We start from the raw sequence: 18,644 nt of genomic DNA, 5'->3' as shown, positions 1-18,644 counted from the left end.
ACAGTCTGACATCAGGCCACATGAAGTATTACGGCAAATAGATAGTTACATAAGAAGCCAGAATAAATACATGAGTGAGTTTACAAATGAAAGAACAAGAAAACTTCACAATCAAGTTCTTACTTTAAGTTAATACAACCCCTTCTGATATTTTTCAAGAATTTTAATTTACACTACTAGTCAAAAGTTTTTGAATGGTAAGATTATTTATGTTTTTTTAAAGAATTCTCTTCTGCTCACCAAGATGCATTTATTTGATCCAAAATACAGCAAAAGCAGTAATATTGTGAAATATTTTTTTCTATTTAAAATAACTGCTTCAATTTGAATATATTTTAAAATGTAATTTATTCCTATGATCAAAGCTAAATTTTCAGCATCATTACTCCAGTCACATGATCCTTCAGAAATCATTCTAATATTCTGATTTGCTTGGTGAGAGACTTCTTTAAAAAAAATATTAAAAATTTGACTGTTCAATTACTTTTGACTGGTAGTGTATGAAGGCTGTTAAAGCAGTTAAAAAAGTAAATAAATAATACTAATAAAAACAGATCAATAAGCTGAATATTAATCACAAGTCAAACCGAATCAGTTTAGGCAATTACAGACCTAGGCTGATACATTATTCTCCAAGCAAGCAATTATTCAAAAACAGTCACACAAAATCACATTTTCACTGACCGATTATTATAAAGTGCCAAAAGAAATATTTCCAAGAGTTATTGTTCTTGTATTTCTCGTAAGTCTTATATATACAGTATTAAAGTTACATCATATTGCACATATTTGAAAAGAAAAGTTCAGCAGCAATTCAGCAGTGACAGATCTAACTCATCCCAGAGAAAACAGCAGCATGATCAGGATGCTGGAGAGGTAGAAGAAAAGACAGGGATGCATCGCAACTCCCAGTGACCTGTCTGAAAGATACACGAATACAACTGTGAGACAAAATAAAGAACATTTAACAATCCAAAATGTCCAAATATCAATCATTCATTCAGGTTTGAGATTGCTCACACCTTTAACTATAACCAATATTTTTTAAATTAAAGTATAAGAAAAGAGTTTTACCTCTGAAATCAACAGGTTTGTCCTCCCAGGGGTTGAGCACCATGGACAGGGCTGTCTGCTGTACTGGAGACAGAGCGGAGCGCTGGGCCTCAGTCACAGCAATGGCCTGATCATAGGTGAACATACGAATCTGTGCCTGGTTAAACACTACCTGTGAAGAGAGAACGTAGAAACACCAGGTAATAAAGATCCTAGAATGACTTCAAAATACTTTTAATCTTAAAAAAAGGACATCATAAGAGTGTTTAGGCAATTTAGGTATGAGATTAACTGTTTGTTTGATTTCTATCATTTGTTGTCAAATCAGTGACAGGAACTAGAAAAGACAAAGGATATTCCTACTTGACGTGCCATTAATAGTTATGAACACAGTCAAATAACCACATGCATATATCATATGTTTCAGTGCAAGGCACTAAAGAGGTTAGAGAAAATGGATACTAACTGCAAATTTGCCCGCTGGGATGAGAGAGATGGCAAGTGGGGTGATTCCTTCTATCTGTTTTCTCACCAAAGCAGACATGGCTATGTCAGGCAGGCCCGCTACAGAAATGCACAAAAACACCAAGTATAGGCAAAAACCTCAATTATCAAATCAGATACAAGTTAATTTAGCTACTAATACTAATTCTCTGTGATAAACTATATCTGTTTACAGAGTACACTTCTTACAGGGACCATTCCTACTTTGGTAACTTTTGGGTAAAGTGCCTTGCTCAAGGCCCCAATGGTGATATCTGTGGGAATCAAGCCATCAGCTTTTTGATTACAAGCTCTGAGCTGTACCTGCAATCGCTCCTATCTCAATGAAGACCTCTGATTCCCAGGAGCTGACCGGTCCAAATGCCAGGTTATGACTGAGCAGCCCTATCAATGCCTGCAGCTGCTGCTCAGAGCAAGACAAATTCAAACGGCCAAGCCACAAAACTGCTTTACTGGAATAAGAAAAACAGCACATTTCACATTCAGCACAAGAGTACATTTAATTGGAGGAAACACATATGCGATGAATTTTTTGATTATTTAGATAATTCAACCTGAACTCTACTGGATCCAGGATGCGCATGATTGGTGCATCGATCCCACACACAATGTGCCCCAGTGCCACAAAAGTGCTGGAGTCTAACTGGCTAGGAGTCTTTCTGGTTGAGTTCAGAACCGTGGAGAATAGTGATTTCAGCTGCAATTGCAAACAGAGGTCATTTACAATATGTATATAAAATAGTAAAAAAAAAAAAAAAAATAACATTGTTACAGATTTTTTATTTATTTTTTTCCAAATCAATTCTGTTCTTTTGAACTTTATTTTCCTAAATAAATCCTGAAAAAATGTATCACGGTTTCCACAAAAATATTAAGCAGCAACTGTTTTCAACACTGATGATAATAATATGAAATATTTTTTAAGAACCAAAGTCAGCAAATTAGAATGAAATGTGACATGAGTAATGACTTGAGTAATGGATGGAGTAAGTTCAGCTTTGCCATCATATGAATAGGCCTATATTACATTTTAAATTATAGAAAATAATAATTTTAAATTGCAATTATATTTTACAATATTATTGTTGTTTTTACTGTATTTTTGTTCAAATCAATCAAAATCAATCAGTGTATTATCATTGATTAGTGGTATATTGTGTTTTACCAGCCATTCCAGCACACTTTTACAAATGTGCTCATCAACATTTCACCTGTCTGCTGGTCCATGTGTTGAGAGCCCCCATAGCTGAAACTGACTGAATTTCAGAGAGTCTAAGAGAGCCTAATTCTTCAAGTGAAAGCTGAGTGGCAATGCAACCCAACTGAGAGATCACTGAAGAGTTAAAAGAGGAAGGAATCCCATACACCTACATGCAGACAAAAAAGTCACCACTATTATTATGCCACAGATATTCACCGAATATCACCAACATATTAATGGGATTTCCACCAAGTGGAAACGTACAATTGACAATTTTACAATGTGTCTTACGTGCACCAACAAAATGTCATATCTCAAGATTGCAAAACACTTGTGAGAATGTTATTTAGGAGCATATGAGCTGATGGACAAATTCAGGCACCTCTTTGGTCTTTGTAAGAAGCATTAACAGCTCAGATGAGCTGAAAAATGGATCCTGGCCAATGAGCTCCAAGCACCTCCGAAATGCAGCTTGTGGCATGTTTCTAAGGCTGTCAATAGTCCAGGCAGCAGGCTGTGTCACATGCAGGCTCTCACAAGAGGGGATCAGTCCAGTGTCTAAGACAGAGATGGAGAGATGAAATGAAAAGGGTTGAATGGTCAAAAGTGAGAAGTGACAGCCATACTGCTGTATTATATCCCTTCACAATCTGTTATTTATTTAAAGGAAACAGAATGACTTTAACAGATGACATTCTGTCAAGGCAGAGAGTTGTGCTTACAAGGGGCACGTCCTATTCTGAGGAAGCCGAGGAAGAACTGAAGCACAAACTGTTTCTTCTCAAACAGCTCTGAGGGTTTCTGACACAGAGAGCCAAACTCTTCCCTCTCCCACTTCTGCTGACTCAGGAACAGCCTCTCAATGCGCTCTAAGCTCATCAAACCCTGAAGACATATGCACACACGCAGACAGGTCAAAACACAGGCTTGAGTTCAGATGACACAAAGAAACTTCTGGTCACTCACTAAGGGGATGAGCTGAATAGTGTCCTTCGGGAGAAAAAACAAGAAGCGGTCCACTTGGTTCAGTGTCTCTGATGTCCAGTTTTTTACAGGGCTATGCAGAGAAAACAGTTTATTGCCAACTAGTTGGATTTGATGTGAGCATTCACTTAAAGTAATTTAATAGAAACTAGAAAATAAAGTTTTAACTGTCCTTACCCAAATGTCCCCTGTTCTTGTAGCATGTCTGCCACCAGGTCCCGTTTACTGGCATTGTAGCAGAATCTTTGTAGGAACTCCAGACCATCAACAAAAAAGCTCCTATCCAATTTCTGAAACATTTTATCTGTCACAAATGTAGCCATGACACCTAGTGAACGAAACTCCTCTTCAGTGTACAGGCCAGTGTGCATATTCTGATGAGTAAATCAAAGATATAAGGGTTGGAGACTTTGAAATTAAAGTCCTTTTAAAAGGTTTTTAGAAAATGGACATAGAATCAGGGTTTGTTAACCCTGTCAAAATCAGTAACTGGAAAGATCCACACCGAAAATATGTGCATGACCTGTAGACAGTAAAATTATATTCTTTACCAGTCTTTGAACCATCTTGTCCACCAGGACAGCTTGTTTGGTGCTGGGAAGCAGTAGGAAGTAATATGGGTCCTGTATTATAACTTTCCTCAGGGAATCCATCTTATCTTGTGGAAATTTCTTAATGGTGCTCAGCCTTTAGACAATAACATGAAATTTAATGTGTGAAGACAAAATTATATACACATGTAAATGCATTTTGAATAGTTGAATTTTGACTCACGGAAGTGACAAGGCAATCTGAGAACCCAAATCTCCAAGTAAATCAGAGAAGAAGTCAAACTCATACAGTTCCTCAATTACACATTTTTTCTGTAGTACAGAAAAAAAGAAAAATAAACTTCAGTCAAGAGAGTGTTTGTGCAATACTCCAACCATTATTCAGGATTCAAAACATCTGCACTCAATTTACAGGTAGGTCTGCACAAAAGTTTATTGATTAATTCAGTGAACTATGAATAAGATTATGAATAAGCACTATGAATAAAGATGAAACTAAACTAAACTGGTAATCTGTCAAATTTAGGTCCTGAATTTGAATGTAGGTTTACTAGATACCAGTGAGGGGTGGAGTGACACAGGCTGCTCTCTCAGAAATGTCATAATGTCACGTAGAGGCGATAGAGATGCCAGGTTCTGGAACAATTGTCTAAGGTCCAAGCAATTCACTCCTGTAGCCAGTGTCCCCAGAGATCTGTCATGTCAGAGAAAGAAAAAACATTAAGCTTAAGTACTTCACTGAGCAGTGTCATGATTCATTTTGTAGACCTGGTTTATAATCACAAAATGAACTCACAAATCTCTAAAGGTCAGACTTACAGAAATTCTTGTAGCGAGAGACTTGGATGAGAGACGACAGCCTCTTTAAAGAGAGCTTTCGCCTGTTGAATGAAAAAACAATGTAAAGATGCTATTGGAACAATCAAGGATTTAGATTTTAGCATAGCTTTAACTTGGACAATTCAGATTATAGAAAAAAAATACTATGGAGCTAAATGGTTACCGGCAAATGGTTACCAACATTCCTCAAAATAGCTTCTTTTGTTCAAACTAAGAAAGAAATTCATACAGGTTTGAAGCAACGTGAGGGTGCGTAAAAAGAGAGTAAACAAAACAAAAAAACATCTGTGGGTGTACTATCCCTTTAAGGAATTTACCTATAAGTCAGGTGGGCACAATTACTGTAACCCGTTAAATATTTATGCATACATTAACAGTGAAATCAGTGACTTCTTGGCTCTGTAAGCTTATCTATAACAGGAAAGGGGGATTACAAAACACTTTCATGCTTAATGTCCCGGAAAAAGGGACTGACAGTACTAGAGCAACTCAGGTTGGTTTTCATCTTATTTTCTGCTAGTTAACATGAGATACTGTGTCTAGTGTGCTAAATCAGAGAAGCTTTGTTGTGCTCCTTTATCAATAATTAAACTAGTAATTAGACACTGTAGTATTATACAGATCTCTGTGGTAACAGGGAGTGTCATGATGGAAGACACACTTCTTATGACCTCTTGCTCAAACACACACATTTAATCAGACTATGTGAGAAAGTATATATTTTGCCCATCAGATCTTCACCAGATTTGGGATCATTTCTCGGATATTTAGATAAACTAGCAGCCAAACTAATGTCTAATGTTTCCTATGTGGGTTGAGTTGTACATGTTTACCTTCGGGAATTTCTAATGATTGACGGTTTTGCAGCTTTTTTCTATGGTTACCTTTAGTTACTGAACCTGTATTTATTACTGATGGCTAAGGTATTAAATATAGGTGTATTTTTATTACTTTTTATTTGTTTATGTTTTTATTTCTATTTATTTTTTATTTCTTTGTAAGTGCGTGCGAAGTCTGAGACAATGTTGTTTGTTTTTTCTGTTGTACTCTGAAAAATCATAAAAAAAAAGATCTTTTGCAGATTTGCAGTTCCTAAAAGAAATACCAATACTTGAAAGGCAGCATATGAATAGTGTAAAAGTTTTACATAAAATAAAATTTTAGGTTTTGGTTATGCGCTAATGAAATACAGCATGGTCTTTACAGTGTAAGAACAGACATAAACTAGTTCAAATGTTTGGGGTCATTAAGATTTTTTTTTTAACAGGACAAAGTAAATTGTTAAAAAAAAAAAAAAAAAAAAAAAAAAACTATACAACTAACAATTAAAATTAAATATTTCTATAAAAAATAAAAAAAATACTTTGGAACTTTCTGTTCCTCAAAATCCTGAAACAATTTGTCACGATTTGGACAAAAATCAAATCAAGCAGCAAACTGTTTTCAACATTGCTAATAAAGAGAAATGTTTATTGAGCAGCAAATCAAGGATCATCTGACACTGAAAACTGGAGTAAAACCTGAAAATGCTGCTTTGCCATCACAGGAATAAATCATATTTTAAAATATATTACAATAGAAAACAGTTGTTTAAAACTGTAACAATATTAACAAAAACATTTGAGCTAAAATTGTAAAATAGTTTTACTGTATTTCGCAGCCTTGGTGAGCATTAAAGGATTTTTTCAAAAATATTAAAAGATCATATTGACCCCAAACTTATGAATTTAAGTCTTAATAAATAAATATAATAAATGTTAAAGGGAGAAAAGACCAATCAAAATTCAGTATGCAAATAAGTATAAAATGACCAAAAAAACTATAATTGTACTGTAAATGTGGTTGATAAATGAAGTGTGTATGACTGGACTAGAACATACCTGCTGTGTGTTCCAGAGGCGAGTGTGTACAGCAGTGTCTTTGATCAGCAGCAGAGGGACTTGGGCAATCACACTCAGGAGTGGAGTGCTAGAGAGCAAAGGTTTGACTTTATCCATCCACTGGGACACAGAACTAGAAGCCTGAAAGCATGGAAGAAGAAATTCACATTCATTTCTGTTGCCTGAGCTGTTACATATTCAAGATCAGCATGCAAAACATATCTGGTGAAAAGACACTATGCATTTTTTGTAATCTTATGTGACACTCAAAGAGATATTCAAAACCAGAAATTATTCTATTCCATTGAAGGGGTGCAAGCTTTTTTGCTTTTGCTTCTCATCTGGTACAACAATGGAGCACATTTAATTATCATACTGTATGGTTATGAATATCCAGTCTGGTGTTCATACTTGAAGCTCTTTTAACTGTGGATTTACAGCTGTTTCTCTTAATTAATACTCCAACATGAGATGTTCATGTTCTGAAGCCTATAGAGAAAATCTGTTAGAGTGAGTTTCTTACCCAGAGTTTGGAGATGATAGTGTTGACCTGTGGGGGGGTGAGCCCAGGTGTCTGAAGGCTCAGAGCAGGTAAAGCTTCTAGCAGAACATCAGTTGGTAAAGCCCATAGAGTCTCCACCTTTACTCCACTCACAAGAGATCCCAGCCTAGACAAATGCCCAGAGCCTGGTAGAGCCAGCTGAGAGGGAGCACAAATATCACACTTATATTTCCAAAATATTATATTCAGTATCATTCAAATGACATTCAGTATATTTGAGAATTTACCATAGCAAACTGGGGTCTGGGACCACCATTCAGAGAGAAAAAATATATAACAATTGCCTTTTTTTCTTAAATCCACATAAAAAAGAAATATAAGTTAATGCTGCCAACTTTAAATAATGTTTTAACAATTTGCAAAAAAAAATATATGATAATATTATACTTCAATAATTATTGAAAAGATTTGTGGTCAATATTATTTTTACAATACATAATTAGCAATTAATACTTTTTTTCAGTAAAACTGAAAAAGTGATGGTAAAGACTATTATAATACATTGTTAAAAAAAATAAGTAATTTATTTTAAAAGTACTTTATTTTAAAATCCAATTCTCGCTATTATCAAACCAATAACTACGGCTTTCACCTCAGTAATCTCCTAGTTTGCTGCTTATTAATAGTTGGTAAGGTAGTTGTTAAGTTTAGGTATTGGGTAGGATTAGGGATTTAGAATATGGTCATGCAGAATATGGGCTTTAGAAGCACTTATAAACAGCCAATATGTTAATAATAGGCATGCTAATAAGCAACTAGTTAATGGTCCCTATACTAAAGTGTTTCCAAATGTTCTTTTGAACATTCATCAAAGAAAAAAAATATATCACAGTTCCCACAAAAATGTTTTGCAGCATATAAAATTTAGTGTTCATTTTAAATTTAGTGTTAGCAGCATATAAAATCAGTGTAATACTAAAAATAAATAAAGAAAATAAAGCAGAAAATCAGCATATTAAAATGATTTCTGCAGGATCATGCGACACTGAAGACTGGAGAAATGGCTCCTGAACATACAGCTTTACAATCACAGGAATAAATGACACACATTTTACAGTATAAATGTTTTTACTAAATGTTTGAACAAATAAATGCAGACTTTGTGAGCATAAGAGACTTCTTTCAAAAAACAAAACATAACAAGCCCAAACTTTTGGTAGGTAATGTGAATATACAGTATGACTGCCCTAATATTTTAGGAAATGGGTCCATCATAAAGAAATTATCACCATTAGGGAGTCCTCTGGATCAAAAATGTTTGAAAACCCCTTTCATAAACAATGTAACTAGTCTTAATTTAATTAACATGTGCCATAAACAGACTACATTCCAAAACATTTTTTCCTTTAGGAGTCTCAATGATGCCACACATATGAAAGAGGATGTGTGAGGCATGCGCTAGCTCACTAGTGACACCCTATCTGACCTACATTACAATGTTCCCTTAAACCTTAGAAACAAAATACAAAGGGCCGCTTGACAACTTCCTTGTGCCTGGTGCAATCCTATACCTTGAGGAACTGCCAAATCCCACGGAACATATGAGTAAATGTTACATGCACTTTCAAACACGCAAAGTAAATTTATAAAGAGAAAATGATGGGTGAGTGTGTGTAAGGCCAATGCAATTGTCCTTGAAATACCCCGGAGTTAATCACGCTGAGTTGTGGGCCAGCTGGCTGTGCAAAAGTGCTGACATCTCAAACACAGACACAAACACACACACACACACGTAGGTTCACAGAGACACTGGCTGACTTTTCAAACATTTAAGAAGGAAAATATCAGAGCAAGCACAGCTTTTCTCCAGATATACTTACACTAAAATTAGCTGAGATCTTGTCGAAGATAACACATGCCTTTATGAAAAAAAAAGAAAAAAAAATTATGCTGATTAATAGGCAGTGAATAAGGCAGTGCATTATAAAGCAATGAAACAAGATGATGAATAAATATTCTGATAGATTAAGTCTCTTATGTTTAATTATATGGGTATTAGGTAAAAGACATTTTCTAACTTTTACAAGGACATTCCCCCTTTCAACCTATAATAAAGACATTCTATTGACATCTGAAGCTTTCTGTTTTTCCATTGTGCTCCCATCCACTGCCTTCCTTATGTTTTGGGTGCACATTGAGATGGACAAGCAGAATTCATGTTTGCTCATGCAGAAATGATTAAAAGGTTGAGCAGTGACACAATCCTCTAGCTATATCAGATACCATGGCTCCTCTGACAGCAGTCTTCCATCTGTTGCAGAGCCCTCAAGACTAAACCCACACTCCCTGCTTGTAACCACTGACCTCTATTCAGTTTTCCACCAACTTGGGTATACTCAGTGTCCAAAATTAACATGCCAAATGCAAAATGCAAGTAAAAATGGTCTTAGGCAAGTGAATAAAACCATGCTACATACTAGCTATCTGGTAGCAGTATTCTAACTGTAACATTGCATGAAATATTTTAAACTGTAAGACATCTTACCATCTGAACCTTGTTGATGTAACATGAGAGACTCAAATAAAACAATGTTGAATATTTCTAACACTATGCTACCAAAATTAAAACATGAAAACAAAATGTATGGTTTTGTTGGCAGTTGTTGACAATTTTGTGTATGATACTATAAATGTTTCTCACATTCCTTTTAACGTTTACCTTTGTTTTCTTTTTACTTCTTTCTTCAACTTTTCAGATTTTTATTGTATTTTAATTGTTATTTCTTTTAACCTTTATGTAACTATATCTTTTTCAAATATTCTTTTTTTTGGGAAACACTTTGTATTACCACTGTGTATGAAATAAAGTGCTATTTAAATAAATTGCCTTGCCTATGACTTGCCATGACACAATGACTGTCTGTGCTGTGTCATAAATACGTAGGGGGAAAAACTCACTGTCATAAGAACATATATACATTTTTAAAAAATAAATAATGCAAAATAGAATCGTGACTGGTAAGAAATATTTGTGGCCTGCAGATTTTGTTAAATTATTTGCCTTGTGTTGCAAAAGTATGCATGTGTGGCAAAAATGGTGCGCACAGTACCTGTGCAGGGGTGAAAGGCACAGAGGCGAGGGTGCTGAGGGCAGGCATGAGCTGGGCTGAGGTCAGCTGCTGCAGGACACTGGATCCCAGCAGGGGCAGAAAAGGGCCAAGCTCAGAGACTCTCTGAGGAGTGAGACTGGAGGGAAACTGCAGGTCAGACGATTTCAAGACCAAGCTGGAAATCTGGACACAAAACGAAAAGTAATCACAAACTTGAGGCTTTTTTATATGTAGCAGACTGGTACGAAATTTAACCATGGTTTTGCCACAACTAAAAAAAAAAAACAAAAAAACATGGTTAGTACAGTTAAACTGTGGTAACCACAAATTAATCAAGTTTTGCTACACTAACCATAGTTTAACGATGGTAATAGTAGTAAAACTGTGGTTATACAAATGTTTATCAATATGTCAATCAATCAAAAAAATCTATTAAAAAACATGGTTAATTCACTTTTACTATTGTAAAACCATGGTTCATTTTCGTAAGGGATATTTTTCAAGTAGGGGTTGTTTTTTAATGAAGAGGGTGAATATAAGTGACAACGATAAATGAGATGAGTTGATCTGGACCATGTTTACTGACCATATTGCTAGGAACACTAAAACCCTGGACCGCACACGTCCTGATGTTGTCCTGGATCACTGAGAAGGCTTCTGTTCCTGCATATGCCATCAGCTGGCTGGGGTGAGCCAGACAGGACAGATTACCTAACCTGGAGGGGTGTGAGAGGATACTTTTTTTTTTTTTGCTTTTTACATTTACATTTTACACATCTGAAAAATCTGAAAAAAGGAATTGTATTAATTTCATTTTAATGGAGTAGAAAAAACACTGTATTTAGCTAACCTCCTGATCTGGTCGACAGTGAGATTCCCGAAGGTTCCAATGAGACTCTGAGCGATGAACTGCTGCTTAAGGAGACCCAACGGGTTACTCATCAGGACATCCAAACCATCCAGCAGCTAAGAAAACAAAACAAAATTAGTCATGATATGTCAACTGATAATTTAAGACTATTTATTAGTCATTTCAAACTATCAAATGGCCATTTTAAATATGAATTTAAAGTGTCATTTTTAAAATGGAATGACTACACTATAAAATCAGATTTTTCTAAGTTTTAAATAAAACATAGTTTATTAGAGTAAATTTGACAAGAAAACACTTGTATGGCCATTCTACTTTGAAAATTTCATGTTTAATTCAACGTTAATTGCTGTTTTTATTGCTTTGTAATTATTTGTGAAATTGACTTGGAATTTCTGATTGTTTCGAGGTAAATCCTACACATCCTAATTTGTTTACCAAATTGTATATTTCATTTTACATTTATTTGTGTATTCTGAAATGTCCTGTTCATATGGACAGCAGTGAAGAGCCTTTCATTATGGTGTTAGCACCACAGTCCACTACAAAGCCATTCTTAATTCATGTGTTTCTGTGTTTATTCATTGAAAACAGACTACGAGGTCATGTCTGTTACAATGAACCAGTGGCAAGCATTGGCATTTTCTCCAGCTGAGCTGCCTGAGGGTTAACCGGAGCCAGATGGGTTCAGGTACCTTTGTGAGGTGCTGGGGCTGTTACCTGAGCAGGTGAGAGGTACTGGAAGCTCTTGAAGGGCAGATAGGCGATTAGGTTACCAGTGTCTCTGATAAAGGATAAGCTGCCAGCTGTCATGTTAGGCAAGCTCATGGACTGACTGAACCATCGACCAAACGCTTGCTGCTGCTCCCGGGAAAGGTTTTTGATGCTGAAGTTAATGATGCTTAACCTGGAAAAAAGTAGAGGAGCGGAGATGTTTTAAACAATTTGAATTATGTGTAAAAACCTTATATGTTATTATTGTTAACTAAAAGTATTACAAATTTATTAAGTATAACAATTTTAATAATAAAGCTGAAAAAAATATATAAATATTGGATAAAAAACTCGCCAAATGAGAACTGTTGCCTTGGGAGCTAAGTGAAATAAAAAAGTTGAATTTTAGATTCAAAAAAAAAAAATTAAAGCTAAATAGAAATATCTAGGAAAAATGACTAAACTAAAAATTTAAATATAAAAGTTAATTCAAAATTGTAAAAATAAATACTATGGTAGCATATAAATAGTAATACTATTTATATTATCATATTATATATAATAATTATAATATTATAATAATATAAATAATAAACAAGAAGTGAATGGTGCGATTAATAGATGGCTCTGTTTAAGCTTTTTAAACAAGTATATATGTGTGACACTCACGCATTGATATTATTTTGTAGCGGAGGAATAGACAAGATGTCTGAAGGTGTAGCTAGAGCCAACAAAAGACCCATGTCAGGAAACAGGCTAATATCCCTGGGCAAGTGAATTTGGAAGAGCACAGACACCATGGTATGCAGGTAATCATCTGTTAGTCAAAAAAGAAAAGACTGTAAATTATATCTTTGAATGCATTTATCTTAATTGTTTGTTCCTTCTTTTTTTTTTTTTTTTTTTATATATAATGATGCAATGACGAGATGGTATACCTGCAAAGTGGCATAGTTCCTGTTATAGTACAGCAGGATCTCCCTCACGATTATGCTGTCTGCTGCACTGAGCACTGATCTCAAGTGAGATAGAGGAATACGGAAATACTCCTGTAACAGCAATAATGAGAAGTGCTACTCACACACTGATTTCAGAAAAACAAAAGCGGATATTGTGTATGAATGATAATGCAGATTCACAAAGCAAAATATGAATTTGGCTCCAACACTTATTTTTAGCAACAAAGCAAAAAAATGAAAACATGCAAATAAAGTTGTTAATCCAACCTTGATCAGGAAAAAGTTAGTGGGCACATCTCTCCCTGTTTGCATCAGGCTGGTCAGAACTTTCTGAAATACACACATGCAAAGTTTCAGCTGGAAATGCAGTATAATAACAATATTGTTGATAAATTACATTAATAAATACATTGATAGGAACAACACCAACATACATTAGGTATTTGTTTCACAATACTAATGTAGAGAGAAATCAAATGACTCCAGAGTTAATATTACATGCTAAGGAAGAGATTTAGATTATCCAGTGTCAGGTCTAACACCTTACACCTCATGCTGGTGAGCTAGATCATGGGTCAATTACAAAATAGTGGTGAACCTGGTAAGGGACATGCTTAATTAATAATCAGAAAAACTTCCAGATCTAGTTCACAGTATCTTTTTTGGGAAACAGTGGTCTAATGAAAACAATGATACGCCCTGTACTTAATATGAATTACTTTGGCTAGTAGCAATTTAATAATGATACTAACCCCAAAGCACTGCAGAAGCACATGCTTGTTGTCAAAGTTGGTCTCACTGTCCATGTAGATGACAATTGAGTCAAACACACTAAGCTGAATATTCTCGGTCACCCTCAGAGAGGTCAAATGGCTTTCTTCTAGAGCCAACAGCAGGACAACCCACAGGCTGGTGGCCCGCTTGACCATCAATGTCACCTGTGTATTCATGAGATTCTCCAAGCGAGGCTGGATGATCTTTATCCCACAGCGCAACAGCACCCGCAAACCCTGGAGTTGACTGGCACCTGGTTGGCAGAAAGTGCTGAAGTCTGTGCTACATGTCCAGTTTAGCTTCTTAGCTAAATCCCTAGTTAGACATGGCTGGGGAGTTGTTTCATTGCTCCCACCGACACTGGTGGTTTGGGGAGCTGTGTATGTAGCACAGAGAGTGCCGACCCAGAGGCTGGAGGCCTCCCGAATGATGTGGGTGAGCATGGAAGAGTCAGCACAGATGAAGGAGATAAAGTTGGCCTGGTCATAGTCCCAGCAAAGAGCGAGGAGAGCAGCGTCCGGGAGCACCAAAGCCCAACTGGAGTACTGACACTGCTCAGCCGGTCGGAAACCCATCAGGCCCCCACCGTTCCCAGCCCCACCACCTGGGCCAGCCGCAGTCAGGTTTGAGCATTGCTCCAATAACCAGGTGTTGTCTAAATTTGCCAGCAGATTCTGGAGAACCGTAGCATTGGCACATACATTCCGAGTGAAGTTCTCAGTGTCAAGATCTGCACAGAGAGCAAGTTCAGTCATGTCTACAATAGTAGGATGGCTCCAATCTGAATAGATGCAAACTTGCTCTAACACATTAGTGGTGTCATTATCAGAGCACTCTCTAATCAGCCACTGGTTGTCAACATGAAGAGACAACTTGTCATACAAGGGTATGTTGCAGCAGACGTTCTGATGGAAGCCGATCTGGTCGTACTGCCAGCATAGAGCGACCACAGATGGATCCACAGACACGTTAGTCCATTTGCTATAGTTACACCAAACTTCCATGCTCAGCGGTGGTGGGCTTGTAGGGGGATTCCTGATAGAATATGTGCAATACTGCTCTACCCAAGCATTTGCGTGGTTCAGCAAAAGTTCAGTGACAAACGTGTGATTGACACACACCTCATTAATGAATCGAACCTCATCATTTTGGATACATACAGAGATCTGTTCAGAGGTGATGGCTCGTATGTTCTTCCATTCTGAGTATTTGCAGGACTCAGCCACAAGGGTGTTGATGGCGATTTGTGGAGGAGGTTCAGAGCAATTGGGCCTCAGCCAGTTGTTTTCTTCACTGGAGAACACAACCATAAAGAAGGGTATACTGTCACACAGAAAAAACTGAAATCTCTCCATGTCATTATACCAGCAGAACGTCACTATTGATGGGTCGATGGTTTCAGCAGTCCACATGTTATATGAACAATACAGGTTCACTATGTACGTGTCTGACACGTTTGCACAGAATTCCCACACCCAGGCATTACTAGGATTTTTGACCAGCACTTGCACAGCTTCAACATTGTTACACACCGCAAGAATGAATGCAGCATGATCATTTTCACTGCACATTGTGACCAGAGCTGGGTCCACAGCATCAGCAACAGTCCAGTTCTGATAGTCGCAGAGTAGTTTGCTGAGGCTGAGAGTGGACCGCGCAATACGACTTGATTGTGTGGTGCCAGGATCACCGCAGGGCTCAATGAGAGGTAAGCTGACGTTCTTGATCATGTGACACATGTTCCTCCAGACCTTTATCACTTCAGTTTGAGAGAGTGTGCTGAGTGCTTGACACATCTGGTAAAGGACATAGGATTCCTGAGATGTTGCTCCTAAAATTGCTGCACAAAGGGTTTCGTTGAGTTGGTTCAGGTTTTGCTGTTCGCAGGTGAGACTATACGTGGGAGTGTTCACTGAGGTGGTGGCACTACGACCGAACTGGATGCTGCCTGTGGCCTGGCATTCTGGATTTGGGAAAACGCAAGGAGGAGTTTCAGGGGCCAAAAACATATCCAGAAGTGACTGTCCAAAAGACCAGCTTACATTATGATTCATGCCCCTAAATACAGAACACAAGGCATAGAATGAATTGAGTCATTTTAAAGTAAAACACAAATGGAAATTAACATTTTTATCATCAGCAAAGAGTAATTGGCTATTATTTTAGTTTATATTGCTTTTTACTTAAAAATGAATAATAATAATAAAAAAAGAATATAATATAATTCTCCAAATGTATAACAGGAATATGGGCTTCCACTGACATACCACATGATAAGCTGTTTGAGATCACCTGTACACACAAGACATAAGAAAACGAGAACAATCACTTACTGCACTGAAAAAGTATTCTAATACATGCAAAACAAGCAATACTGAAGAACTGAACTTAACCTACAGCTATGACACACCTTGTTGACACTTCTCACTCTGGTCTAGGGTAGGGATCTCAATGCCAAACTGTAATCCCAGGTTTAGAAAATCCACTGGCGTTTGAAGAGCCCTCAACATGAAATCGGACATGAATGACATCGCTGGTAGAAATGCCATGTCCATAAAACTATTCCATAAGGCAACAAAGTTGTCTGACTGCAGATAAAATGGGAGGTCTGAGGACAAAACATTCGTCAACATCTTCTGAAGAGAGCTTAATTGAGCCATAGTGGAGTCTCCCATTTGCAGATTAGATGTTGACATGCAAGCTTCAGCTTTAACAGAGGAGATCACAGAAAGTACTTGTTCATTCAATGCAGATGAAACGATACTGGTTAAATCTCCTTGCCACCCACAGTGCTGTCTGTCCACCAAAACGCAAATTAAAGTTTGAGGGAGAGTTTCAATGAAACTGTCAATCAATGCAGGCCGGTATACGGAGAATAAACTGTTGAATACTGTCAAGTAAGTATCTAGGTTAGTGCTGTCAACTGCGATTCTCTCAGTGGGTGCTGACATCCTGCTCATGCTCTGATGAAGATTTGGTGAGGCCTCTTCTCCCTGTTCTTTTGACAAGGATCTGATGTTCTCTATCAACACTTTGATGTTCCTCTCAAATTCATCCTCACCCCTGGAGCTCTTTTCACTCGGTCTGATGATGGTCCTAGATGATGAGGTCACCTTTCTAGAGTCACCACATGCAATCCCTTTTAAGAAAAGGTTAAAAAACCGGTCTTACTGTCTTAGAGTTAATTCATTTTAAATACTAGGTGATAAACGGACACAAGGTATTCATAAATGATTATTTTAAGGTGCATGCTGAAACTGTACATTTAAAACTATATTTAATATGGGTAACGTCAAGTGTAATGCAAGAAAAACAAATGTTGGTTTTAATATTTTATCTTTACTCTGGCATAATTTATAAAACATAAGTTCTTAAACATTCCCTAGCTGGCAGGTGATTAAAATGGCCAAAGTGCAGACAAGAATATAACAAGAAAGAAAGAAACTCTTACCTAAAATGATGCTGAGCATGAGCAACTTCAAACTACCTCCGTGGTGCATTTTAATAGAGAAAAATCTTGATGTTGTTAAGGCGGTTTGTTAATTTAACATTAGCCTTGCCGGGAGGGACTTCATTTCTTTTGATTTCGTAAGATTACCAATACTGTGCAATACTTGTCCTGTATTGTAGCCTCTCTGTGAAGTGATTCGTGGATTTCGTCTCTGTTCTATCACGGCTGCCGCGTCGCTGCAACTCAATCCGACATCAGTCGCCTAATTAAACAGCAGCAGAAAATAGGTGCGAAACCGAGGCCAAGAAACACACGGAACGGATTTGGGAGTGGAGACACCGCCGAGAGTGATGAAATATTAACAGGTCGTGTTGACTGTCAGCATCTCGGTCGCAGTAATGTGCACCCGAGCAGTGACACAGGTAAAAACAAACGTAAGCACAGGTGGGTGGGTGTAAGGTAATTGGCCCTCCGTGTCCCTTAAGCACGCGGCAGAACAGCGCGAGCATATTACAACACTGCTATAACAGCGAAGATAGGTTAACTGTTGTGTGTGCATTAGTGATAGCTAATACAGTGATTGAAAATTCTGAAATATTTTTTGAGCAACCCTTTCAAAATGTTACATTAATGACAGCCGTTTCATCTCGAACCGCAAAAGTATGCTCATAACTCAAAGCAGTTCATATAAATAAACAAATAAAACGTATAAAGTCTAACTTTAAAACAGATCCTCACAACTGATTTAGTACAAATGATTCCCTTTTGTTATCTTAAAAAATTAATGTAATTAGTTAATGTTATATATTATATTAATGTTAACAGTTATTAATGTTTATTTGATTGGTTCTTGATATTTAAAATGCGACCCATCATAAAACACATGTGCCTCACTTTTGCTAAAACCATTAATTACAATCTATGGTAAGAATTGTTACCATAATAAATTTACATGTAGGCATTTGGCAGAGGCTTTTATCCAAAGTGACTGGCATTCAAATTCACATTTCCATTTTGTCAGTTCTTAATTCCCTGGGAATCCAGGAATTAAGCCAGGGCCATTCTCTACTGTTTAAGCTACAGGAAAGCATGTACTGTAATAATAAAAGATCAATTAAGCATTCTTTTGTAAAATAACATTAAGCCTTTAAACTTCAGGGTTCCCAAACCTTTTGACCTTCTTGTACACACAGAAAACTTCAAGCTGGTGACCTACCGGAAAGTGGAACAGACCAAAAAAAAAAAAGAAA

General features: G+C 36.9%; 1 protein-coding gene across 4 annotated transcripts; it reads right to left on the bottom strand.

Annotated features, from left to right (window-relative positions):
- Positions 1–437: 437 nt before the first annotated feature.
- strc1 (stereocilin 1) lies at positions 438–18,526 on the bottom strand. 4 transcript variants are annotated; one of them, XM_042727656.1, is made up of 28 exons: positions 17,395–18,526; positions 16,354–17,082; positions 16,211–16,235; positions 13,922–16,001; positions 13,437–13,499; positions 13,149–13,259; positions 12,880–13,034; positions 12,217–12,403; positions 11,476–11,591; positions 11,212–11,341; positions 10,626–10,808; positions 9,396–9,434; positions 7,537–7,713; positions 7,014–7,154; positions 5,113–5,174; positions 4,852–4,987; positions 4,517–4,605; positions 4,294–4,429; positions 3,920–4,116; positions 3,725–3,815; positions 3,481–3,643; positions 3,141–3,316; positions 2,769–2,924; positions 2,112–2,254; positions 1,861–2,009; positions 1,520–1,617; positions 1,075–1,225; positions 438–920 (listed from the first exon to the last, which is right to left on the bottom strand). In XM_042727656.1, the coding sequence occupies exons 1-28, from the start codon at positions 17,441–17,443 to the stop codon at positions 835–837; spliced, it is 6,018 nt and encodes a 2,005-aa protein (XP_042583590.1). In that variant the 5' UTR covers positions 17,444–18,526; the 3' UTR covers positions 438–834. The 4 variants fall into 4 exon arrangements, with proteins under 4 accessions (XP_042583590.1, XP_042583592.1, XP_042583591.1 ...); XM_042727658.1 differs by lacking the exon at positions 17,395–18,526 and having other exon boundaries at positions 13,922–15,906; positions 16,354–16,469; XM_042727657.1 differs by lacking the exon at positions 17,395–18,526 and having other exon boundaries at positions 16,341–16,453.
- Positions 18,527–18,644: the final 118 nt, after the last annotated feature.

The sequence above is a fragment of the Cyprinus carpio genome, chromosome B7, assembly GCF_018340385.1.
Source record: "Cyprinus carpio isolate SPL01 chromosome B7, ASM1834038v1, whole genome shotgun sequence".
Taxonomy (NCBI): Eukaryota; Metazoa; Chordata; class Actinopteri; order Cypriniformes; family Cyprinidae; genus Cyprinus; species Cyprinus carpio.
Note: the sequence above shows the minus strand (reverse complement) of the source record. Positions and strands in the feature narration are given on the sequence as shown.

Excerpts from the sequence above, each read along its gene's own strand:
- strc1 (XM_042727656.1), bottom strand. The coding sequence starts at position 17,443 with ATGCACCACGGAGGTAGTTTGAAGTTGCTCATGCTCAGCATCATTTTA. Across the intron at positions 3,816-3,919 it reads CAAGAACAGGGGACATTTGG|CCCTGTAAAAAACTGGACAT; the intron begins GTAAGGACAGTT and ends TTCTCTGCATAG. Across the intron at positions 921-1,074 it reads CAAACCTGTTGATTTCAGAG|ACAGGTCACTGGGAGTTGCG; the intron begins GTAAAACTCTTT and ends TGTATCTTTCAG.